Raw genomic sequence first — 27,787 nt, 5'->3', positions numbered from 1 at the left:
TACGTCTGTCATGTCCTGCAACAGTAAAGAAGGTGGTAATCGATACAGAGAGAGGAAGAGAAATGACAAAGACAGAGGTTGTTGACATATTGATGTTTGTACAACAGTCACATATGTTGGAGGAGCTAGAGTGAGTATTACTCTGAGCACCATGACACCATTTATCTGTACAACACATTCATAGAGAGTATAGTATCCTTACAATCAATTTCATATGTTGACATTCATAGAGGGTATAGTATCCTTATTCAATCATACCTCAGAAGTTTTGTCCGGCTACTATAGTCAGTTACGTTTATTCGTAGCATTTGAACTACAATATTTTAAACAGACACTGAATCCTTTCATTACACTAAATAAAATGAGATTGATGCTATACGAATCCTACGTTGCATTCTATGGTTATGACAACCGAAATCCAAATAGGCTACTTAAACATTGTTTAAAAAATTGTTAAATAGATGCAAATGCGTGTATTAGATTTCAATAATCTTGATATAGCAAAATGTTCCAAAACACACTTTTTGTTTTGTTCCTGTATTTTTTTTAGAGGGGGGGGGGGAGGTTCGGGCGGGGCGATAATGAAGAGGAAATTAACTGTCGTTTTAATTGTTAAGTCCACAATAAGTTGGGTCTTAAGCAGATTCTAACTGGCTTCGTGTACCCGCGGTGTATCATATATTGTTAATAGCTCTATTTATAGGCAGGGGACAGAAAACCGACGTGTAACTCCTTGGGGATACGGATACACGGTTAACCAAAATCGTAAATCTGTGGTTTCCTTCACTTCCCTTTTTCATAACATACAAGTACGGGTTTTAATAAACACTTTGATCAATAATGTCTAACGGTGTCATTTCCGCATCCTGCATCTGTAATTAAATTAATTGGCTAATTGATTAGCATTTTATCAGTTGGAATTTGACACATTTTGAAAAGTGTTAGTCCCTCCCCCCCCCCCCCCCTAGAATGTCTGTTTCCTTTCAAGTTTGAAAGGTACTAACGGTTAATATTCAAAGAGAAGAATTCCATTCTGGCAGTATCAGTTACTTGTTAAATATATACATGTACGGATAACCGTTCCTGTAAATCTGCGTATTATATTACATTACTTAAAAATATACAACAAGTACGGGTTTGGCAACTCGAACTGCATCTTTCACCCGAATCGTCATCGACAAGATCAGCAAGATAACAAGATAGGGATAGATATTCACTGTATAGCAAGGTTATGAACAGAAAGCCGAAGGAGAGACCGCTTATATCAATTCAGAGGGAAAAAGAAAACATGCTAGCCATGTAAGTTTGTAAACTGATATGAAGCTTGCCGCAAATTCAGCCTCATATTATACCGCACATTCGTTTTGGACGTAAAAACTGTTTCTATCAATCATTTCATTGCAGTTTCACACGTTCGATTGCAGGTACCTGATTTTCATTCTGAAGATTTTTTCTTCTTTTACGCTTCTATATCAGAACAGTTCGATTTTTTTTCTCACAAACATACTACGTCATCCAAAGTTGTGATTTCTATATTTCGACTTGCTGAAATTGGTTCTTTCTATATCAAATTTGCCAAGTTACCTGGAGCGTGACTGTAGGGTGTAGGCACTTTATCAGACAAAATCCTTTGTTTGTCCCAACAGAGGATCCCGAACTTTCTATAACCTATTTCCCTAGCGCAAGTGTAATGAATGCTGAAACTTTATATGAACAAATATACATTCAAGTCATTATATTTGACTCAATTAATCAGCCGAAATTTCGAAGTATAATTACAATAGTAAAAAAATAACTTATTTTGTCTAAATATGTTATAAAATGACAAATAACGAGATAAAATAAAGTTTCCAGAAACTATGTTGATACATCGGAAGTGGTAAGCAGAAAACGTAGTCAGCCTGTCAGTATCAAGTTTCGTGCACACACACTGCTAGTGATGATCTGATATTGCAGAAATGATACGTTTGGGGCCTATAATGTCTAATCAAAGATGGTAAGATTTGTAATTATTTTTGTTATCGTACGTCATTTTAGATGTACACAGAAAGTGCCAATTACATCCCGTCAAAACGGGCGACCGCCATGCTACCTAGCAGCCTGGATGAATCCTCGACCTGACAAACTTTGGGATGTTCCGTTTTTTCTTTCGAAAAACGTCATGATGACAAACGCAAAGGTCTCCTCGACAACCATCAAACTGACGAGACGAAACATAATTGTTTACCTCCATCATCCCGAATAGTGAAACCCGTGATCGTTCTGACGATCTATCATTAAGATCCCGACTAACCTAACGACTGTCACATCGACGGACGGAAACTTTGCCGGTGATGTCGCTTTGTTACAATGTCACTTCTGATGAAGTAGCACGACCCAGTTTTGACGCCCCTACTATTTATCAACGGTTTTGACTCCATTATTCCTATAAAAATGACTGTATTAATTTGTTATATATGTTATTTGTTAATAAATACCGGGTAATGACTGACACATTTTACACGACGGAAAATAAAATAAATGAGAGCATGTATTAGTTCATATAATTTTGTTATGCTAACTTTAAACTTTTTTTTCTCGCCTAAAAGTAATTATATTCGTTCTTCAAAGTTTACCATGACAACCATTCATATGGTAACGGAGACTATCCATAATAGCGTCCCAGTGGCGTAGGAAGGTACTTTTGAGTGGGGGGGGGGGGCTGAAGACTGATGACCGACCTGGGGGATGGGTCTAAGGGGAGGGGCTGTCCCCCTCCCCTTTGGATTTTTTTTGCATTTCCAGGTGGCCTCAGATGCAATTTGGTGCAATATAGCACACTTCAACACCCACTCCATTTTGTAAAGAATTTTGCATTTTCACCTGGCCTTAGATGCAATTTGGTGCTTCAAATGAGATTTTTTTCTCATTTGGAAATGAAAAAGGGGTTTTCTGACTTGCGGAGCGGGGGGGGGGGGCGGAACGATACTTCCGCCCCCCCCCCCATATTTTTCACTGGGGGCTGGCGCCCCCAGCCCCCCCCCCCCGGTTCCTACGCCCTTGTAGCGTCCGATGACCAACTGATTACAACATCGACTTGACTCCCTATCTAGTAGCGATGAGATATTACGTTTCAGTTATTTTTACTACATACATGAAAGTTTAACAGTAATGTCAGTAAATTGAGTAGTTTTGAAATAATTCATTATACTACCAACAGGCAGGCGTAGTGGTAAACAGTTTACTGCACGCTCAACGATTGTTAACTTTTTTTTTTCAAATGGAACGAAAGCAGTAAGTCAGACCGTACACAATATACGTTGAAATATTTTGATTTCAATTATACTGTATTCCTTAGTAATGTAAATCCCTGCTCACACTAACATAACAAAAAGGAAAAAAAAGGACGAAATTTACTCACAAATATGAAACATATTAAATGACGACTAAAACACCAAAAAGTAAAGACATATTAAACCAAACATTTAAGAAACTAAACGATTGTGAACATTTTCAATACACTGCGGTATGAAAGAAAGGTTCTTTTTTAAGGAAAAGTCGCCCAGAATAGAACCTGGGTACGAAAACCAAACTACCGAACGACTGATCCGTTCTCAAACCCAGTCCCCTTGCATCGGGACTGTGATTGTTTGATCATCGTCAGGTGTGCATCACCATTCCCCTCGAGAGGGAACATATACTTCACATGATCTTAGCCAAAAGGCCGAGAAAGAAGGTACTTTTTAAGAAAAAGTCGCCCAGGATAGAACCTGGGCACGAAAACCAAACTACCGAACGACTGATCCGCTCGCAACCCCAGTCCCCTTGCATCGGGACTGTGACTGTGTGAAAGAAGGATTATGTCGATTTTTAGCCGCATATAGTAGTACTAAGAGTCCACTGCGAGGGATTGTTGCCATGTTCAGATCCATATATTTTGGGAGAGTAGTCTCGCTGTGAACATAATTAAGCATAACATCGGGAGATGTCGATAGTATGAGGCCACCATCGGCTGATTCGCGTCTAAAACACGACTAGTTTGTGTAATGATGTAGTATAATGTATGCATTTACAATCTTCGCAACATGGATTCCCGCCCACCAGCCAACGCAATACAACAACGTACTGCATATCATCTGCTTATACAATACATGTTAAGTATGTGGCTATTAATATTAAATTGATTTAATTTACAAAGGCAATACCATCTCGGATTGGTCGTTTAAATAAGACAAGAGCGGACGACAGGATCTGCTGTTCCTTTACAAACACAAGAAGCCTTGTCGCACACCCGATACTCAATCTATAATGACCTTTATAGTTAAAAGCGATCGTGTCATGCAGATAAAGCCTTTTCTGACACTTATAATGTTTTATCCTAAAAAAAAACTTTATTATCCAAACCTAATAAATCATCATTACATTACGATGGAATGAAAGGTGTTACAATACACTATGTATAATAGTACCGCGTTGCACATCACATGATCCTCCGTGGTTGGCGCAGTAACTTAATGTATTATACGACGTCCAGATTAATGCAATATTTCGTCGATAGAATTCCTTGCCAAGGGAAGCACCGATTTATTCTACACCATAGAACTTATACCTCCACATGTAAAAAACACATATCCCCCTAATACAAAAAAAGATAGGCAAAAACAAATTTCGCAGAATCTATAAAATAATTGTCTGAAAACTTCTCCTATGAGGTAATCGTGTTAAAACATGCTATGATGAAATCACTGTAATGGATCGAGGTCACCTTCTTCTTGATATCAAAAATGTGTGTTAACCGAACATTGAAAATTGTTTGCAGAGGTGTGGGGTCGTACTATTGACCAATCAAATAATAGATAAAATATGTTTAGTTGTAAATTCTGAAAATACCATGAATGACGTTCTTTCGCCAAATCTTTAAAGTAAACAACTACTAAGGCCAGGCCTATCGATCGTGTATTCAAAACTTGTGTATACATAATGTAGACGTTTTTTTTCGCCTTGTCTTGATATCGTTTTACAAGGGTCAGTTACGCACACCAATGAAAGCCCGGGTCATACCATGTATACAATGGATACAACATATTTTTAGGTGTTTCTCGAACTGGCAAATTCGTGATATCAAAATATGATATAAATTTGGCACAACAATCATAGTATTACATTTATAAACTCATTTTATCATTTCCTTTGAAAAGATACGACTCTTAAGAACGTGGTTCAAGTAAAGTTGCGTGATATTTCTGCATATTAAAAGACTTCTTCTGCTCTTTATGGTTACCTGTTTTTCTTTTAAAACCAACTTTAGTTCTCAGAAATCGTTACAAAATTGTTTTGCTGATTGTATCGTGTATGTCTAAATTTAATTGATGATATAATTAAACACTTATCAGTTATATTGAATAAAACTGAACTATTTTAATAAAGGACCACATTGATATTAGTAGATTTCAATATTTTTCGAATAATTTGGAATAGTATTTAAACAACATTAATGCAAAGCATGGACCGTATAACTGACCACACAAAATCGATTCTTCAATATAATGTATAAAGAATATCAGGCAGAAGTCACACTACACTATGTGACTCAAACATAATGTCATTGACAAATATAAACTGAACTCAAAACAATAAAATATAAATCAGAATTTAGAGTAAGATAATTGTCTATCATAATTTTGGTCTAGGGATTCAAATCTCACACAGTACCTTAGAGTAGAACAGATAAGTACAGTTATCACCTTTTACTGCATTACCAACAAAGGATGACGTCCTTCCCTATATAGAATGGACTGACGGTAGATTAAAGAACGGTTCTTCCGCAATTACTGAACTAACTAGAACAACAGTATTTGTATACAAAAACATGACATTGTAGTACGTGGTGAAGGCCAAATTTGGTTAGTTGTTCATATTCAATGGAGGGACTTTGTTACCGCAACCCTTTTGAAGTTATTTCGTTCAAGACAAAGCAAGGTCGGCGTTTGGTCCTTTAACGTAGACCAAAGCTAGGCTATATTGTGTAGTGCTAATAAACAATACTCTAGCTAGCATGTGCCTGCAATATAAACGAAGAAATGATGACTAAAATGATCAGAACCAAGCTTTCAATCACAAATCACGCCTGTTTCGGACATGACAGAGAATATACATAGTCCTGGACACTGATTGGTCAAATAGAACAACATGTCAACGTTACTTTATCCTCGCCTAGTTAGCGAAATTTTACGAACCGTAAATGGCATACGGTGGTTTGCCGTATAGCATACGGTAGTTTGCATCGAAGGCCTAATAGAAAATTAATCTAACGAATATACCTATATCGTTAGTCTATCATTGCAAATGTAACACCCTCCGGTCTATTAAAAACTGCTTGGTCGATTTCCTGGCCCTGGTTTATCATAATCCAAAACACGTAAAATATGCCACGCACGGCCATAGTATGTAATGCCATGCCACAATAATAACGTTACAAGTGCCTATGTTGAACGAGCTGAAGTAGTACAGATATCGCCGAGTCATTGCGGATAAATACGATTAACATTTGTTGCTTGCAGCTTTTTTGCAAAATGTTGTTAACCCAAATGCGTTCAAATGTTACCTGTCTTGTTCAATTTGAGAACATCCAACCAAAGTAGATAATTTTAAGTATTGTTTCAAAAAATTATGCTACTCAAGGAGATGTATTTTTTTTACGTGTGGAGAATTAACTGTTCGCCGCGACAATGCTTTGAAAATCTGAGTAGTGCTTTTTTTCCTGCGTAGATAACATGTGAATTTGAGATTGTTATGATGAGTGTATATGTTCAGAGACGTGGACACTTCTGGCTGAAAGCGAGAGGCGAATCCAGGCTTTCGAGACCAAATGCCTGAGAAAACTGCTCCGCATCTTATACACCGACCATAAGACCAACGACTATGTTCGAGAAACGGTCAGAGACCTGGTGGGCCCATATGAACCACTCCTGTCAACAGTTCAACGCCGGAAACTGGCGTGGTTTGGCCACGTCACAAGGCATGACAGCCTCTCCAGGTAATACTCCAGGGCACTGTAGAGGGCGGTCGCAGACGAGGACGTCAGAGGAGAAACTGGTCCGACAACGTGAAGGACTGGATCGGCTTGAACATGCCAGACCTGCTCGCCACTGCTGCTAACAGATCTGCATGGAGGACGATGCCAGCTGCAACCGTTATGTCTCCCCGACGACTTCACATTCATGGGACTGAGTGAGTGAGTGATGTTCAGTTGGCATTCACCAGGGAGCCATGAAGATGATGGAGCGGGCTAGTAATGCCAACATTGTATCGCGCATGCGCACTATACTTATAAAATCGACCTTGAAGACTGTTTGTTTACGGTTATAAGCAGTTTCACACCAGAATGGCTTTTTACTTACACTTCACGTTGAGTGGATATTCAGTTTACAGCAAAGCTCGTTTTGACTTACATATATGTATTTGTTTTTGCATTTGAAACAGTTATATCATCAGCATTAGAAAATCCTCTCAAAACGGAATATCTCGATCAAATAAAAAGAAATTAACTCTTTACAATTGTACCTGATAAAACTAAAGAGAAATGTGTACGCCGCCGTTTCTTTCCTATCGTTATAACATGTATTTAACGTTATGTATCAAACACACCATGAAGTCACATAAGGTAGAATTTAAATTTAGTTTTGAAAAAAAAAAACCTATGATAACAATAAGCAAACAGAACCGAGCAGGTATTTTCATAACTTTAGGACTGTGCATTTTGTCTGTTTTAACCGATTAAATTTGGAAGTGAAAATTGTATAGTGTTAGTTTGGAGAATGGCTATATATTTAAATATCTCGATAAAATATAAATTTATTAATTCTGTACATTTTTACCTGATAAGGCTTAAGTTAAAGATGTACGCAGTCTGTTTTTTCCGGTCATAGTAAAATTTATTTAACACGATTAACGCAATGTACCAGCCATATCGTGAAGCCACATAAGGTAGACTTTAAGTTTAGTTTCGAGCCAACGTAGGATAACATTTAGCAACCCGAAGTGAGCAGATATTTTCATAACGTTAGGGCTGGCCAGCTTGTCTGTTGCGACCGATTGAATTTAAAAGTGAAAACTATGAAGTGCTAGTTGGGAAAATGGCTACATATTGATATATTTGCTGATATTTAAAGTTAAATATTTGTCCATCTCCTGTCTTATCGAAACTGTTTTTTCGGTCATTTAAATGACGCTTGACTAGTTTAAAGTAATGGACAGCATCGTTGTTAGATTTCTTGAACGGAATAAAAAAATCTGAAGTTAACCTAATGAGTGAAGCGCTCACAAGACCATGTATAGGGAACAATTAATGTTTGTGTTTAAATTCAGAGTTTGTTGCAGCTAGCTGTTGAAATTGATTTCGTTTGATTTCATAATCACTTGATTGACCGGATTATTTTCTTCTTTATTTCGTAGGTTCTGGGGGTGTCTGTTACCTCAGCCTATCCCCACTGAGTCTATTCTGTCAATATTAAAGTCAAGGAATGTGAAAGGTAAAGTATATAAAAGCTAAAGTAACATATATCGATTGAATAGTATTATCATATTTATACATCAACTCCATGATGTGATACTGTATTTTTAATATATACATTCACTGCAGATTTCGGGGCATACGAGTTATCCATAGTCGTGAGCAAATATTACCAATGGTAATTTTCAGAAGCCAATCATGCCTCCAAGGTCCTGTTCTCCTTTTGGCTGTTCTATACAAAGGGAATATCACCGAATACAAGTATATAATGAATCTGGTTCTCCAGTATTACACACAAGACAGACGTGAACGTATTTACCTGAAGAAGACTACTTACTACTTCTTACACGTCACTACACACTCCGTTGCTCCCGATCCCTATATACTGATGTCTTGTTTAGTATCTTTTGTACAAGAATATTATCCAGTAACCATTTGTATCCCTCTTTGTGTAGGCAATAACTAAATATTAGGACCTACGGAAAATAAAACAAATATCACAAATATGATATTACAGTTTTTTTATGTATAAGCAGTAACTGAAATCTTTGCTCGTCCTAAAATAATCAATAAATAAATTATCACAAATATGACAGTACCCATTTTTTCAAGCAGCAAATACAAACTACTCGTCCTAAAATTGGTAGATAAATCAATGGTATTAGTAGGGTTAGATATTTACGAAAAGTGAAACTAAATTAAAGTCATATATTGTACACGGTAGCGTGTCAATGAGATATATCTCTCCGGTTATTTTCCAACTGGACGCATCCTGACGTTATTACTGTACTAACGTAATGTGTGTGTCAGCAGTTTTAAACAAAACTACAACATGTTCACAGGTTTCAAAACAGACACCTCCTTCGCACGTACACTCTGTTTAAATGTCGCTCAGCACAGCATCAAACAGCGCCATTGTCGATGGTTCCCCTGGTTCGCATATTATTTTTTGTATTAAATTGATTTTCTTTTCTTAAAAAAGGTCACTTATTTTTAGACTTATTGATAGTGGTTATTAATGAAATAAAAATGAAGGTTTACCCACAAGGATTTCAATAGATGACACTCATATGAAATAATTTCAACTACATACAAAAAGTAAACATCTTCGCTAATAATACATCTTGTCGCCCAATATGTATATGTGATCTTCCCGCAAGCAGGAACTCGCGAAAGAAGCCATGGAGGCTTGTAGACTCGCAAGCTGACCGAAGCCAATCTCTCGGCACACATCCATTTAACGTCCATGTCAGGAAGTTGTTACTGAACAACACCCTTGCCAGACAACACACATTGCTGTCGGCTGGGAATCGAACCGGGGATCTCATGACTGGGAGACGCCGGCGTTAACCACTCGGCTATACACTCCGCCATTAATATAGTATATTAATGTAAATCTGTATATCCTCTTGTTACTGATGAGTATTATTCTCACAAAATCGGCAGTCTACTGTTCAACTAAAATGTTTAGTAACATTAAATGTTAAACATTCTTAAGTTTTCCAGACAAAGAACTTAACATCTTTCAAAATAGATTGTTTAACGAAAATAATTGTTACTGGTTATATGTACGTTGAATAGCAAATTCCCCAATAATGTTTTCGATATGTTTGTTTTCACCGAAGGTTAACATTTTCCTTTTAACGTACAAATCAGTATGTTGTAAGTTTTCATCGACAAACAATTAGCTTATCAATTGGAAAATAATCCGTCGATGGTATTCTGAGATATGAGTGGACAAATGACACGTACTATTTTACATACGCAAATTCCAACACAGTCAAATATGCCCACCCACGGACCAATTTGTTTTGTGTTCCATACTTTCAATCCACGACAACAATGATTGCTTGTCAAAGCAGAACTTGCTCATTGAGAAGTATTTCGCTATTCATTCGTTCTAAAAGTTTCCATGACAACGGTTGTCTCCTTGCATTACAGTGTAATGAATATTTATATTGGCACAGCAGCAAATTACCATGTATAATGTATAAAACAACACACATTATAATATGTTTATATTCAAAACTCACCCAGGTGAAACAAAATAACGTATTCCAAGCAATAAAAATACAGAACACTTGCCGCATATATCTTTAAAATATTAAATGAACCAAATAGGTATGTTCCTGGTCCTATTTGATTCATAGTTTATTTAACCTCATAGTTACTTTGGAGGTCCATTTTGCACCCGCACTCTGTAGAGGTTAAAATACACGGGTTCACCTAGTATTAAACTGCCATTCAGAAATTTGATCCAGTTTTGATCCATAACTAGTTTACCTTAAGCCCAGATATGTAAATTGATCTCTTCTAAATCTGACGTAAACTGTTTAACTAGATGAATTCAAAAATAAAATACAATGGATCATGGCAAAGTACCTTACAAGTTTGCAGATCGGCACCAAAATTCAGGCTGTTTGTAGAAGCTAGGGATTGGGCCACCATAGCTTCCAGTGAACGTAATGTTAAGTAATATAATATCAGAGAGTGTTATTCTTAGGAACTACATGATCCAATCTACAATGCTTTGTTAACCTCGAAAACTTATGAAGACATAGCCAATTCCCCTCCTTCCGTACCCTGGCCAGTATGAAAGTAATTATATGTAAAACATAACAATTTCATGTAATGGTTTTGTTTACTATTGAGCCGAATACACTATTAGCTGACATGGATTACAAAGACATATATTATCATCATGCACGATAAAGTCTTCCACGATGCTACGTCTACGCTGTTTAGACAATAAAAAGACATGCGCAGTGACCCCAACATACTTGAAATTATCGCTTTAATTGCGGAAGTAAAGTAAGTCGATTAAGTGTTCCCAATGTTGTCTCACCTTTGTAACTCCCGGAGTGATACTTAGAGTGTCCTATCAGTGCGTTTAGGTTCTTTTCGATGTTGTTCCCTTATGAGCCACCCTTATAGCAGTGGACAAGTTTGTTAGCTAGATCTTGGGCACTCCAGCTTCCATAAAATTGGAGTTTAACAGGTATTTTCGTGTACCACGGTTAAACGAGAATCCGTTTGGGATTTTCGAAAAGCTGCAACTTTATTAAGGTTACCAGAATAGTTGTACAGATCGAGTACAACTGACGTTTTTCTTTTGTTTTCTTCTTTGTATGAGTAATGTTTACAAATAAAATAAAATTTCTTATTTTGGCAGTTCGCGGCTCATTACATAGTCTTTCTTTACTGCTTAAATACGTAGAAAATATTTCCAGAAAGTTTCCGATCATCGAACTCTCAGGACTTATCTCGAGGATCGTGAAGAGGGCAGGGCACCAAAATAATATTACTTATTAGTATTTTTATTTAGTATATTTATTACAAGAATCTTATCCAGCATACCTCTTTGTAAGGTGACCGGACAACTCCCCCCTGGACGATTACCCCCCGGACAATTACCCCCTAGACAACTCCCCCTGGACAATTACCCCCAGGACAATTCCCACCCAGACAATTCTCACCCCGGACAGTTTCCACCCCAGACAATTCCGATCACGGACGACTTCCCCTGGACAATTACCCCCCCCCCCCCCGGTCAATAACCCTCCCGGACAATTTCCCCCAGACTATTCCCCCCCCCCCCCGGACAATTTCCCCCTGACAATAGCCCAAAGAAAAATGTCAATCGGGAGCACCAAATTGGGACGATTTTATAACGCTAAGTACCAATAAAAACTGTGCATATGAACGATATTATTTTATATTAGCATAACCAACAGGTCCAACTCACTTGAGAAAAAATATTCACGAAGTTAAAGATACGAACAATGCGTATCTTTGTGCGAGATTCTCGTGCATTAGTGATATATTTATTTATTTCCGCTTTCTGTGTGTAAACCATGTCTGCCCTGTAGAGACTGACTTTCGTTTATTTTTTTTCAACATAAAGGAGTGAGATATGGGTTTACTTTGTTCTACTTACATAGAGATCTGAATAACCACTTTCGTCCTGTCACGCTACCAATGTAATAATTTTGCAATGTAGATAACATACGAACACCGTTGAATTGAAAAGCTTAAATAGCAATACGACTGTAGTTTAGGAGACAAAGTACCAAACCACTTTCTTGTTTCGCGTGCATCGTGTATACTATAGCTTAACTGACACAATTATAATATTTTGGGCGTCAATTTGGTAAATTTTTGGAAAAAGAGATTTGGTGCGTTTCGCGCGCACAAGCTGCATTGATGCTGTGAGAATTAATTACTCCTTGCACATGCATGTTAGCTAGATAACCTTAAAATTTTCTGCGCACTTCGCGCACTTTAGCTGCATTTGTTTCCGGGTATATGCTTTTAATTGAATCTTTTTTATGCCTTGCCAGAGGCAACAGGAATACATGCATTCACGCATGTGTGTGTGCGTGTGTCTGTCTGTGACGCCGGCTTGTAATCACGATAACTGAACGATGCAGATCCGATCGGTCTCATCATTGGTGGGTAGGTTACCTATAATGAGTAGATGGTCCCAATCTCATTAATATATATTAAAAAGTGGACGGACTCCGTATCTCGGCAACCAAATGGATGGTTTGTTCAAACTTGTTTGGTAGCATTGGTAGGAGGTGGGGTACATGCGTATGTTAATACCTTATCGCATCTCGTTGATATTCACGAGGGGCGGAGCCAATGTAATTTCGTTGAAAATTGCTCGTAATCACGCTAAGTCAATGACGCAAAGTTTGATCTTATTCCCATACTTGGGAATAGTGAGTAGGTGGTCCCTATTGTTTGTGGTTCCATTAAAATTCATGACTGGGCGGGGCTTCGAACAATTTATTTAAATGCTACTATCTCGGCAACCCTCTGTCCGATTTTGTTCAAACTTATTTTGGTGGCATTGGTGGGAGGTGTGGGTGCATGTGTAGGTTAGAACCCTACTGCATCTCATTAATATTTTTGAGGGGCGTGGCCAAATGTGTTACTCATATACACCAATATTAGATTTGTCAAAGCTTCCCTTCTTGAGATATCGTATCTACAAGCCCCCAACGCACACGCGTACACACATACACACACTCTCCGCCCGCATGAATGCATAAGTTACGGTTGTCATCGAAACCAAAACTGAAATCTCCTGTTGCACACCACCAATTTTACTGGAATAATAGTCTTAACGACGCCTACATCGGCTGTCAATCAATCGTCGAAATTTCCGAGGAAGGGGATTGTCCAGGGGGAAATTTTCCGGGGGAAATTATCCGGGGCAATTGTCATGGGTGGGAATTGTCCGGAGTGGGAATTGTCCGGGGGGCAATTGTCAGGGTTGGCATTTGTCCGGGTGGGAATTGTCCGGGGGGAAAATGTCAGGGTTGGGAATTGTCCGGGTGGGAATTGTCCTAGGGGGATTCGTCCGGGGGGTAATAGTCCGGGAGAAATAGTCCATGAGGGAATTGTCCGGGAACCCTTTGTAAAATAATTTATCAATAAATAATCACAAATATGAAATTACCCTTTTTAAGCAGCAAATCTAATCTGAGATCGTCCTTAAATTGGTAAATAAATTAATCGAAACAGTAGGGTTAGATTTTACAAAAAGTTAAAACTAAAAAAAGTCATGTAATGTACACGGTAGCGGGTCAATGAGAAATATATCGCCCGTATTTTCAAACCAGGGAGTTTTCCATAACAACTCCCTGTTCAAACTACACGCATCCGGACGTTATAAATGAACTAACGTAATTTTGGTGCCAGCGGTTTTAACAATACTACAAAATGTCCACAAGTTTCACACAAGGCACCTCCTCTGCGCGTAACCTGTGTTTAAATGTCGCTTTGTAGACCATCTGACAGCGAAAATACCAGTGGTTCTCCCCTTTCACATATTCTTCTTTTATTTAGTTGATTTTCTTTTCTTTAATTTTTTTCCCCTTACTTGGTTTATGATGCAACTTAGTGGTTACTAATGAAGAAACTTTACACACTATAGATGAAATTTATATTAACTAATTTTAATTTCACACAACAAAGTACATATTTTCACTCATAAGGCTTCTTGTCACCCAATGTATTATATTATCGTAAAACCAGTATATCTTTCTTGTTACTAATGAGTTTTACTTTCTAACAAAATCGACAGTCTACTGTTTAACTAACAATTTCAGTTACATTCATTATTAAACTTTCTTTGTATTTTCCATACACATTGACCAAAAATGTCTTCCACCGTTATTTGTTTTTCTCAAAGGTTGATATTTTCGTTTTAACGTACAAATCATTTTGTTGTAGGTTTCCATCACAAAACAATTAGATTATTAAATGGAAAATAATCCCACGATGGTATTCTGAAATATGCGAAGCAAATATGTGAAGCAAAAACACCTTTCATTGCCTTACATTATCTCTCATATTGCCTTACAATGTCAAACATAGTTATATTGGCAAAGCAGCAACTTAAAATATTTAATGAATAAGACAACACAAATAATAAATATCTTTATATTCAAATCTCTCCCAGATGAAACGAAATGACGTTTTCCAAGCAATACTAATATCGAACATATGGTACATACACGCTTTAAATTGTGAAATGGAGATGATAAGTATGTTCCTATAGTCCTATTTGATTCGTAGTATATTTAAGCTGACAGTTAATTTGGAGGTCCACGTTAAACCCTGGAGTCTGTAAGGGTTCAAATCCCCGGGTTCGACCAGTATCAAGCTGCAATTCAAAAATTTGACATGAAGTCTCCATCCATTACTATTTTAAAATAAGCCCAGATATACAACTAGATCTCGACTCGTATTACATCTACTGTAAATTGTATAACTAGGTGAATCCAAACATAAACTACCATGGTAAGACCGAGTAAGTCTTCTTAATGTTGTTGCAAATTTGATCACTCCTGAAGTGTCGTATCAGTGCGCGAAGGTACTTGTTGATGCTGTTTACTTTGTGAGCCAACGTTATACCCAACCGTTATCTTTGTTAGCGAGATTGAACGCACCCCGGCTCCCATAAAATCATCGTGTAACGCCGTTAAACGAGAATCCGTTGGGAATTTCGAATAGCCGCAACTTTATTAAGATTACCGGAATAGTTGTACAGATCGATTACAACTGACGTTTTTCTTTTTGTTTTATTATTCGTTAGGAGTAATGTTCGCAAAATAAAATAATGTTGTTTTATATTGGCAGTTTGCGGTCCATTACATAGTCTTTGTTTACTGCGTAAATACATAGACGTTTTTTTTCTAGAAAGTACCCGATAGTCGAACTCTCAGGATTTATCTTGGAGGTCGGGAAGAGGGCAGTGCACCAAAATAATAGAAAATATACTCAAATGGATCAATTTAAGTTGGTTTGCAAGGAGTAGTCGATTCTGCAATATGATGTAGTAATGACGTAATTGTGCGTGGGTATACTAGCGTATTTCAGGCAATGTATTCCTGATATCAATCCCTCAACTTTCTCATCAAATTCAATATGTTCTCATCTCACCTACTGCTGGTTCTAGATATAACGTAGTTTTACGTTTAATTTTACCTTGTAATCAAATGTCAGGAATCGAATCATGCATTGTTTGCTTTCCTTCCGATTTATATCGAGTCTAGGGAGAAAGAGGGAGGGGTGGGGGAGTGGTTAGGGGTTCAGTTATGATCGATATAAAAAAAAAAATAGTTCAGTGAATGTTATATATAGCTTTAACGATTCTTTACAACAATTGACATAAGAAACATTAGTGTTTCTTTAATAAGAGTTGTTTCTTGTAGTTCATGTTTATTGCATAATAATTAGTTGTTTGGTTTATGCGTAACTGGTCACCCGAAGAAGTCGCCGGTCCCGACTTAACATCATACCCACTCCCACTCATACATATAGAGACTTACCATAACATAAAGTCAATCAAAATATATTAATACAACATGTGATGTATCATTTAGTAAAGAAAATAGTACAGAGTGCCATATGTTTCAAAACAAGGCTGTCAAAGCTCAAATCGTCATGTCCAAATTGAGATCGCGGTAACGAAACGACATCAGTATATCCGAAAAAAATCATCATATCAAAAGCAATATTCAGTACAATGATTTAAGCTTGTACATGTGGATTTAATTTTAAACATGGCGATTTCGTTTACGATATGCTGATGTCACATTGAACATAACGCTATCAATTTGTATAGTTTTGGAACAAATGTCCGTCCGTAAATCAGCCAAGGGAAGATAGCGAAGATATATCGATTGAGCTCATAAAGGACAGATGGAGAGGGCGCTCTAACTCTTGCTTCTTTAAATCCAATGGATTTGTTCTGTTTTCTTTTAAGTTGTTCACTCCATTCTCACATTATCGCATCGGATATCTTATTAGCTTCATGATCATTTATTTTAGCATTCCAATCGTACAACAAAGTAACTGCAGAATAATGTGTATTGTAGACAACTGTAAACACTCGTGCGATTACCTCCACAATAAATATTCAATTAACTGATCTTGTAAGGTACGACATATTCCGACTATATTATACACAATTTGTGGATATTTGTATATTTAGTGAGGCCCCGTTTAATAAACAAGAAAATATTAAATGTAAATTTAGTACCCATAAAGGTAACCAATATGTAATGTATGCAATTAACTGATACTTTTGTAGCATTTTGACATCTTAAGCATAATACTTCAATACACTGAATTACACATTCATAAAGCTAGGCACATATAAAACTATACTCGACCTTTCATGTTCGGATGTGAGTGATCCGAAACTGTACTTTTATTTAATGCTATTTTGCACATCGTTCTTCTCAATTCTAGTCTCGTGGTGGAGCGACCACGACTGGTCAGACAGGTTAGAACTCAACCTTAAATCTGGTCGATGGATGGTGAGTATGACGTGGTTTATTTCTTCTTTTATCGATGCAGTATTAAAGTTCAATGAACTATCAATGTCAAGTAATAAAGCTATACATATGTCATTGCGGATTATGATGTTTACTGTAGTAATGTATTTATACTTCACTGCAATGTACATTTGTGCTATGACAATCTCCTAGACTACACTTTTTTTGATATTTTCTTTGGTGATCATTTGAGTCATTGTATTTCAATATATATATATATGGTCAGGTTCCTCGTTGTTACACCTTGTCAGAACTTTAAACAAATGAGATTGGTAAGAAAAGGTATATTAATATATGTCTCTCCGCTATAAAATATTTTCGGTGATCGCAGAGCGCGGAGCGGAAGGGGGCGGGGTCTGGTAGGGACCTCCTCCTCATCGCGGGCAGATCCACCCACCGCAACGGATGAAAACATGTTATATTAGCAAACGGTATTTCTAAGGTCCACGTGGATTTGAGTATATTACCAACAATCATCTGGGTCTGGCACATTCAAAAAATTAGCTCTACTTGAACTTCCTATCTAATAATAAAAGTGAGCTCATAACACCAACCTTACGGATTGATATGATATTAAAATGTACCAACAAGACAGCACTTTATTTGTATTAAAGTTTAAAGGCATATGATTGGTGGCATTGCTTATTCAACAATTAAAATTTAGTTATTTAAAAAGTTGTTTCTTAAACACGTTCCCCAGACGAACCTGGCACATTAGGTCGACTGTTAAGGAATGCCGAATAACTATAAAGATATGGCGAGGCAGTAGTGATTAGAAAGAAAAAAATAGTTTAAGGAATTGATAGTAGGAACGGCCCATGGCATTTTTTGTAATGAAATAGATAAGTAGCAAGGACAAAAAACATGGCACTACGCTAATAAAGTAAATCATCGTCATAGCCAATATAAATAAAATATAATATACACTATCGATCACAAACACCCGGCATTTAGATTTGCCCAGGTCCGAGGTGTTCAAGAAATATAATTTGCTTCTTTTACCCGTTTAACCAACGATTACTTCTGTGGGGGGGGGGGGGTGGAAATTTACCGCTGCTCACCGCGATTGTCTATGTCACTGGTTACAGCCAATGGAATGTGAATAGCCATACAATTTGGTAGGGCTTGTCTAACAAATGAATATTGTATGATTCTCGACCCCTCCCAACCTTCTCTCTCCGAGAAAAAAAAAATACCGAAGTACGGAGAAACTACTAGCTATTATTCCGGAAAACAAGGACATTTTGGTAGATATATAATTATAATTATATATGTATATATATATATATATATATATATATATATATATATATATATATAGGCTACATATACATATACATATATATATATAGGCTACATATACATATACATATATATATATATACATATATATATATATTGATGTGTGTGAGTATGTGGGTGAGTATATATCTACCAATATGTTTCATGTATACAATCAACTTAAATAAGACAAATGGAAAAAAACATGCGCATTGATTGAAAAATGTTGTCGTTCCTTATGAAATAAAACTTTATTTAAAATATTTGCTTTTATTGATGATATCTTTCATGCTGATCTCCTCATATGAAAGATAAACTTAATGAGTAACGAATAATGTTCATCTTTTTATTGTTTTATCCTCGTTGAGTATTTACTCATTTTTTTTTTTTTACTGTAAAGAAGTATTTCATGATTCGACTTACCACTGTCGCGGTGATATTTATGACGTCATATGTTTATTGGCCTGATCATCGTTTCTCTTCCTTTAGCTACAGCGCCTTTTTACTAGACAGGAGATAACAGATACAGAGTATAATGATACGGTAGGTTGATGGGTAGTGTATTACACTCATAATCGATGGTTTGACCTGACTAGAAAGTAAATGTATTGTTATAACATAAACAGTTTGTAGAAATTTATTTCAGCATGCGTACAGTAACAATATCTAAAGGATCGGTGTATAATGGGAACTTCTATATCATCAATGTGGCTTTTGCAAATACAGATAAAATTTAGGACAGGTATCAACATATCTTCTATATAGAGATGCGTCAGAAACCTATCGTCGTTCAACTTTAAAGCTATTTTGAGTTCAAAATAACATGATCGGAAATGTTTTGTTAAGTCTACGCATGTGTAACACGGATGATAGTACCTGCATTATATGTAGTAATCTGTTTTACATTGGCCACAGTCTGCTGATATCAGAGATAAGCGTTAGAGAAACGATAAAGATAAACTATAGAAAATAGTCTTCCATTAATCAAAGTAGGAAAATTGGAATTCATAACCCCACCCCCACAAAAAGAAAAGCAAAAAGCAAACACTTGACTGATCAACAAAATACAAACTTTCAACTATACTTTGTAAAGAAACAATAAATCATTTATATATTCATATCCGGATGACTGATTATGTTTATTGGAACTGGTTCACAACTAGCTATGTGTGTGTATTGGTCCATTATATGGTCTATTAGATTGGTCTCATTAATGTTATTGTGGTGTTGTGTGAATATGACCTGTCATAAGAATATGGTAATTTTAGTACACACTCCTCAATAAGTACCCAAAATAGACTGAGAAAGATTCGCAATTATGTAGATATGTGTTTCGTGGGAAGAGAACGATGTGCAACGAAGTTTTATGAGTCAAACATGATCCTCGGAGCACCAATGTAGAACATGGGCGGACATTCCAGCAGACAATTAAAATATATAAAAAATGGAACATTTAACTCTAAGCAGATTTCAAATTAGTAAAATATCCTTTAATACTGTAGAACGATAAGACAAACAAATTTCATTCGAAATCAGAATAAAAGTTTACGAAAATGGAAAATGAAAAGATAAGTTGAATCAATAAAAGAAATAAGATATATGAAATAAATAACTTCACAGTTTAAAACTGACATTGACACAATGTGTGAATATACGTTGTTGATAAACTAATAATATGATATCCTCAATAATATTGAAACTGATCATCGTAGCTATTCGTGTCATTGCTTTGTCACATATTTTAGAGGGCGCTTTTGCATGATGGTCAAAAACATATATTAAGCATTATAACATCCCGTTTGTCTGAGCTCCTATCCGTGTGTGTGTGTCAGTCTAAGTTGTATTAAGCTTTAACTTAGAACAGAGGATGGGACGTGATGATTACTGATAATGTGATGGTTCAGCGCGATATTCATGATATGTGATGATTGAAAGTGTTTTGTGAGAAGTTAAGTTACAAGCATTATAATAATACAATATGCTGAAATTGCTACTGCTAGGGAAGTATTAAAAGTCTACTACGAGGGTAGACCACGCCCTCGCGCTCTGGGCGTTTATCTGCTACAAAATATTAATAGCACAAGCACAACCTTTTGCATGTAATTACTTATAATGACCATATTTATAGCGCAAATATGCCTCGGGATGCACCATTTGACTGTTAATTTCGAAGACGACCCACCAGATGAAACTCGGGTTTAATAAACCCATGACATCTCCCCTACTTTTATGAAACCCTTCAATTTCCCTCCGGCCATCCCTAATAGATTCAGGTGTTACCTAAGTCAGTCCGAAGAAGTTGAATTTACAACGTCACAAACTTGAATTTAGAGCTACTGACACCTTGTTGTCTTTAGCTGGACCTGTCCATCTATGCTATGTACACTGTGTCGGGTGTATTAACCGTAACTGTGTGTATTGACTGTACACTAGTGCCTAATTACGAACTAGCAAGATATGTGTGTAATTGTATGTATGTATGTATGTATATGTGATCTTCCCGCAAGCAGGAACTCGCGAAAGAAGCCATGGAGGCTTATAGACTCGCAAGCTGACCGAAGCCAATCTCTCGGCACACATTCATTTAACGTCGTAACATAATTACGCCGTAAATTTGTAGTACTAACCAAGTATTACTTCGCTCGGTGTATAAATAGAACGTCAGGATAGGTACGGTAGAGATCATCTGACGTGCAATTGCAGAAACATTCAACAATTTTGTTCAATAAAACTGTGATTTGCGATATAACACGCCCAGTAAGCTGCTAGTTGCAATACAGTATTTAGTTATGTTATGCGTTCTGCAACTAGTACTGTTGTATACATTGTTGTATTTACGGGGATCGATAGTGGTATCTAACAGTGCTGTTACACCTCGTTCGAATTTGGTCAGATTACCGGCCACAGACGTTTCCTTTATACACGAGTCTTTAATCCCTTTAAATCTTTTTGAAGCTTTAAATACAATTCATAGTCAACATCAATTATTGAAGGGTCTTCTGTCATTAACACATTTGCACGATTTCCTTTTCGGTGAATATTGTCTTCATAAAGCACCGAACATTTTAAATATTAAAAAAAAATAGATATTGGAACGTAACAAAACGTTCTTGCCTCATGAAATTAGACACCTTTCTTCATTCTTTAATATTTATCAGTATAACATCAATACTTATGTAATTACTAAATTACTTTTGTTATTTTTGTTGTTGCTCTTGATATTTGAGTAATATTTTAACTGTATCACCAGGAGCGTCACTATGGGGATGGGATAGCATCACTGATAGTTGTCGGGGAAATCTTACATTTAAAGATGTGGGGGCTCGTCATCAATTTACGACATTCTAAATCAGAAACAAAGCTTTATCATTATCATCGTCGTTGTCGTCATCATTATTAATATTATTAAAAACCATTGGTAAAAAAACCTACCACAAATTAAAAGGACCGGCCAATAGGCCAACTTGCAACAATGGTGTTTCTCTTTTTTTTTACGACAAACGCTGCCCATTAAATATTGCACTATACCAGAAATAAATAATCACAGTAGTCGCGATTGTACGCTATGGTAATATATGAATACGAGTATAATATGCCGCAAAATTAACGCATAAAGCTTGATGTAAAAACAGAAATAGTGAGAGTCTTGTGGACATGGAGGTACAAGAAATTAATAGAGGGTTGTGTCCAAAGCTGCCTAACTCATATAATGGATGCTTGTTTACGATAAATAGTTTAAAAGCACACCGACATATATAAACACCAACTGAAAAGCAGCTTACTTGCGTGTGTAACGAAATGCTTCAAAACCCGCCAAAGCCATCCCTATAAACAACCAGCGGTCATAGAAGCGTCAAACATACGCAAGAAAGTGGCTTCCATATTAATTTGTCCCTGTCCTAGCTATACATACATCTTTCTGTTGTCTGTATTTTGATTCCGATTGTGAGTATCATTGTAATGATGAAGAAGGCAGACATATTTTTACTGTCCCCACCCAGCCACTTACTACACACAGACACGAACCCCTACACATATCATTCTGAACAATAATTCGCACTGAAATATATTGTTAGCAAAGGCACATGGTGCTCTTGCTTGGAAAAACACATTCCAAGTAATCGTTTCAATTGAACATTATATTTGAAATTACATATTTTATTTGTTTCTCGCAGTATCGACACTTGGCATGGTCTTGGGCGTACACATAGTATGATTTAATATATAACAGTTGTACAACTACTGCGACTATACACTTTATCTTTATTAATAAAAGAATGTGACTATTTATCAACAACCTTTCTAACTCTAAGTTTAAATACACAAAGTAATAAAAATGTTTATTATTGATTTAACGTTTATACGATCCCGTAAGTTTTTTATCAGTGCGATATTCGTTAACATGAGAAAATGATCAGTAATTGAATGTGTCATGTGCATCTTTTATCCAGGTGAGAAATTTTCGGACACGCTTTGGGTAAGTGCATTTTTATACCCATAATGCTATCATGTGTCGTTTTATGATAATTAATATGTGTTAAACCTTTATTTAAAATAGTCATTATACATATTGTTATCTGGTTACACCAGAAGAAAGAACGTGACTTCATGGTTGGTATTATAAAATAAACAATCCTGGAACACTTATGGCGCTGGCTCAATAGAGGATATATTGAATTTACAAAGTTGAGGATAACCAACTGTATGACACTATTGTGGATATTTCGACATCATTAATAACCATAAATCACACTGGGTGTTAAGAAGAATATTCCCTGGTATATTATTTCTTGATTTCATTAAACACTACTGTCGATTGATTTGTGGTGTTTCGGAGGGTTTTGCTACGGATATTTGTTTTTGTTGTATATTTGATTCTGGTAATGAGAATGTCGAGGGCAAGGATAGGAGTGAATAAGGATGTGGTGTTTTTTTCTGTTGTCTTTGTTCTGTGACGACAAAAGTCAATTTGGCACACATCTTATTTGATTTACAAACATTTCACCATAAAAAATACAAGAGTGCAATTAATTTGCTTGGGATCTCTCTTTGAAGCGATTTTATAACATCTTATCTGAAGTGTACCTTGTTTTATATTTAAGCTGTTTCATCAGTTTGTGATGATATTATTGTTATTTCTCTGCAGAGATACAGAATGGCAGAAGGCGAGACTAGCTACTGAAACAAAGTGAATAAACAAAGTGACTTAATAAAGCGTTAATTATGATGGTATAACATCCGGGTATTGATACTTGATATATAATTATCTCCGATGATGTAATCAAGAGTGTCAATGAATATGCATCGGAAGCGATCGTTAAGTTGATTGTAAAACTCTTGCTAATTGGGTACATTGTTAAGGGAACAATACAACCAGAAATATCGCTTTGCACCTTTTTTTTTCTTCTCTACTTTATTTTCACTTTTGTTATTTTTCATATGTTCGCTATCTCGATTAACTTTCCTTTGTTTTTGTAGTGTCCTGTTTATACTATTCTACATTTTTATTGTAAGCTTGTATAGACGAAATTGAATGAAATGATTAAACTACCACTCGGTATAAATAATATTTAGGAGAGATTGGCTTAGTCAACAACATTGATGATTAGTTTGCCTTTAAGATTAAAACTACTAAAGTGTGATACATCCAGATAAATTGAGTGAAGATTCTTGAGTTGATAATTTGTATGCGCTATGAAAGAGCTTTTACAATTTTACTTATCTGTAAACATTTTTCTGTAAGGTTACAGGAAGCAACTCTCATAGTTTCAAAGGCTTCATTCCTTGCAGTTACCCGTTCCTAGCAGCCCCATAGAATAATGTCCATTATATTACTATTTGTTCCTTTTTTACTTTATTAAACATTATATTTCTTTAATAAACTAGATTTGAACAATCCTACAACGATATTGACAAATACAAAAACAAACTTCCATAACATTATATTCAGAACCAACAGTCATCCAGGTTTAAATCGTGTTAGTTTAGGCTAAATTTACGACTAGAGAGCATTTCCTTATGTTGTGCATATAACGTATGATGAAATTTAAATAGCAAATAAAAGTAGAACATGCTGGTTTTATTCAGAAAGTCACCTATAACATGTCTTTATACCTTCGAATGATCATGACTATGTCAGCTCAGAAAAAGGGTAATGTATTTAACCTACTGCAAAAATATTTTTCCACGAGCCTAATTGTAAATTGTAAATCTAACGAGTATTATTAAACTTTTGGATAACATTCTTTTTCAACAATTAAAACAAAATTATCAAGATAATTTAAAAAAAAAAAATGAATAACCAATTTTCCTGTAATGATAATAAGGCTTTCATTTTCTATGTATCATGTGTACTTGATTAGTTTAGTATCACCTTAGACTTTTTTCTTCTTTTGAAACTACGGACACCTAGGCAGTTTGTTGTTGTGTGTGGGTGTGTCATTTTCTCATCCAACATATATTCGTTTTCAAGATATACACATTTGGAGTTTTGATAAATCTTGAATATTTATTATGTATGTGCACACTATGACGTAGACTGTTTCACTTATTACAATTGTTTACATTAGCATTGAATAGGTGAACCCATAAATACAAGACCACATATGTCATTTGCGTTTACGTGACGTTCCTCCTCCCTGTGTTCAGTGTCCTTGTGAGAAAAAAGGAAAAACATATCAGGCAATTAGACTACTTGTACATTTTATATATTGTCTTATGCATTTTCAGTACATTTTGTTGACAGTCCCTAAATTATATATGGTGTACTTTAATTACTAAATCAACGTTACCATTCATAGTTAATTGTTTGTCATGTACAATGAATACGTATGAAGCGTTTTTCAACACATTCAATAACATCGATGTTGTCCGCAGTTTGAAAGATGCAAATATTCTTAATCGATGAATAAATATTGACAAGTTTAACGTTTGATAGGAAGCGACATATCTTGGATATTCAACATATAATTTCCAATTCTTACTGTACATAATTTAACATGTACGATCACTCTGTGTCTGTTCTCGACTCTCCTTTACCGATAGATCATCTCCTAAACAATACTACGTTTTTCGCTAAGACCAATTTGTGAAATATATATTTAGGTCAACAAAATATCTTTATATATCGTAGATATAGTGTTTGTTAATGCGAAAGAATCTGGCAACAGCATTGTTAGTGATGTCATCATGCAAACATTCCAAATACATTTTATTATATTATATGCTGTATTTTAATAACATAGTTCTGAGAAAGAAAACAACGATAGAAAAATAAAAATGGTTTGTTTACCAAATGTCACCAGTGATCGTAACTTTTGCTTTCCTGGTATAACTAATCCGCATTCTTTTAATATTACTTTACCCTAGTTATAAGTTTCATATTGTTTTCATTATTATTTGTATCAAATGTACTTTTTTTTAATATAGTCGGAATTTTCATACTAATTATCGTACAAATACAGGTAATAAGGGAAAAGGGAGTATTATTGATTCATTTATGGTGTAATATTGAATAAATAAAATGGTGTAATAATCAAAACAAAATCGACCAGATATTGTAGTTTTTGCTTTGTTGTTATCAATGGTGTGCCCACCCTTAATATATATATATATATATATATATATATATATATATATATATATATATATATATATATATATATATATGTATATATATATATATACATATACATATCTATATGTATATATACATATACATATATATATATGTATATATATATATATATATATATATATATATATATATATATAAATTGTAGTTGTTATTTGTTTTGTGCTTATGTGTCGACCGACAGTGTGTGTTGCTTATAGGATCTGATTGGTGCATGTTCCGAGGCTTCATCATGTTTCAATGATTTTGTTTCCATTCAGCGCATGAGGTAAAATATCACAACAGTTGTACACATTAGGATTGATTTTTTGTGATGAATGACATGATTACAATAATACGGGGTAAGAAATATTTACCATGAACATCGCAAGATAGGGAATTAGAAGTATTGTTTGAAAAATTAAAACAATGAAACATTTTGGAAAATGAGTAACTATTTGGATGACGATGTGGTTGCGAGGCGAAAGCAATACTTTTAGCACATTAGTTTGGCATACAAGTTTTGTTCTGTTTAAGTATGTTTGGATCGTTGTAGATAATTTAAGACGTGTGACAAGCTATTTGACATACAGTTTAGGGGCATAATACTAGAAATAATATAAGCTTTACAAAATATATTACACATTGATATGGAAAGTTATCTTATCGTCTTAGATATCATCATTTAAGAGAGAGGGAGAAATTTTGCTCCACGTCAGCCAGTCCGCAATTTCAAAGGATGGATAAAGCTTTTGAATGCTAATATTCAAGATTTATCAACTATTCATAAGTCACATTTGAGGAAGAATAAGCATTTGTTGTCTGTCCAACACAAAACAAATATCATGTTGTAAATATGCTTATGCGTGAGTGGGTGTGAAGAATATATTTATGACAACAAGGGAACAGCTTACGGAACGAACGGGAGAATATTAAAGCGAGATACAGAAAGGTAAACAAAATGCAGTCGAAAATTGTTATCATGTCCACGCCCCAACCACCACCCCGGAGCCACTCCCATCGTAGATCATTGTTACATTAGCGCCTCAATTTACATGTTAACTAAACAAACTCCATAAGGAGGATGTGTATTGCTTAAATCTATAAAGTTCTTTAAGTTTCCAGATTTCTCGATCCCATTCAAATATCATCCTCTGTTTCAGCGGTATGACGTCATTGATTTTTAACAGGCGATGGGATTGAATACGTGACTTTAAATTACATTCGAGCTGTTACAAAGTATATTTATTTATTTCGCTTTCGTGTATGATGTTCGATAATTAGATTTCATTGGAAAAATTTTTGAATTAACATTATACTGAAAAATTGTCAGATATGCTGTATTAAATCGTGCAGTATAAACCGCAACCGTTTATAAAAGACGTAACACTATTTGAAGTAATGTTCAGTTAATACGATAATGACATGGATCAATCAGCATTTTTGGCAATAATGCGGTCTTCCGCATTTGTGGACAACCTAAAATGTTCCTATACATAAGTATTACCAGATTATTTTGTTTTTAAATCATGCGACATATAAACAAAG

At 35.6% G+C, this 27,787-nt stretch overlaps 2 protein-coding genes across 2 annotated transcripts in view; both read left to right on the top strand.

The window, feature by feature from the left end:
* LOC139982120 (uncharacterized) overlaps positions 1 to 27,787 on the top strand; it is a 671,468-nt gene that overhangs the window by 156,000 nt on the left and 487,681 nt on the right. The gene's annotated exons all lie outside the window — the stretch shown is intronic.
* LOC139983772 (uncharacterized) lies at positions 7,109 to 26,161 on the top strand. Its single transcript, XM_071997548.1, has 6 exons — positions 7,109 to 7,209; positions 8,434 to 8,510; positions 17,261 to 17,328; positions 19,117 to 19,170; positions 23,079 to 23,104; positions 23,774 to 26,161. Exons 1-6 carry the CDS (start codon positions 7,109 to 7,111, stop codon positions 23,817 to 23,819), a joined length of 372 nt encoding a protein of 123 aa, XP_071853649.1. The 3' UTR covers positions 23,820 to 26,161.

The sequence above is a fragment of the Apostichopus japonicus genome, chromosome 16 (assembly GCF_037975245.1).
Source record: "Apostichopus japonicus isolate 1M-3 chromosome 16, ASM3797524v1, whole genome shotgun sequence".
Lineage (NCBI taxonomy): Eukaryota > Metazoa > Echinodermata > Holothuroidea > Aspidochirotida > Stichopodidae > Apostichopus > Apostichopus japonicus.
This window is presented reverse-complemented; position numbering and strand designations above follow the sequence as displayed.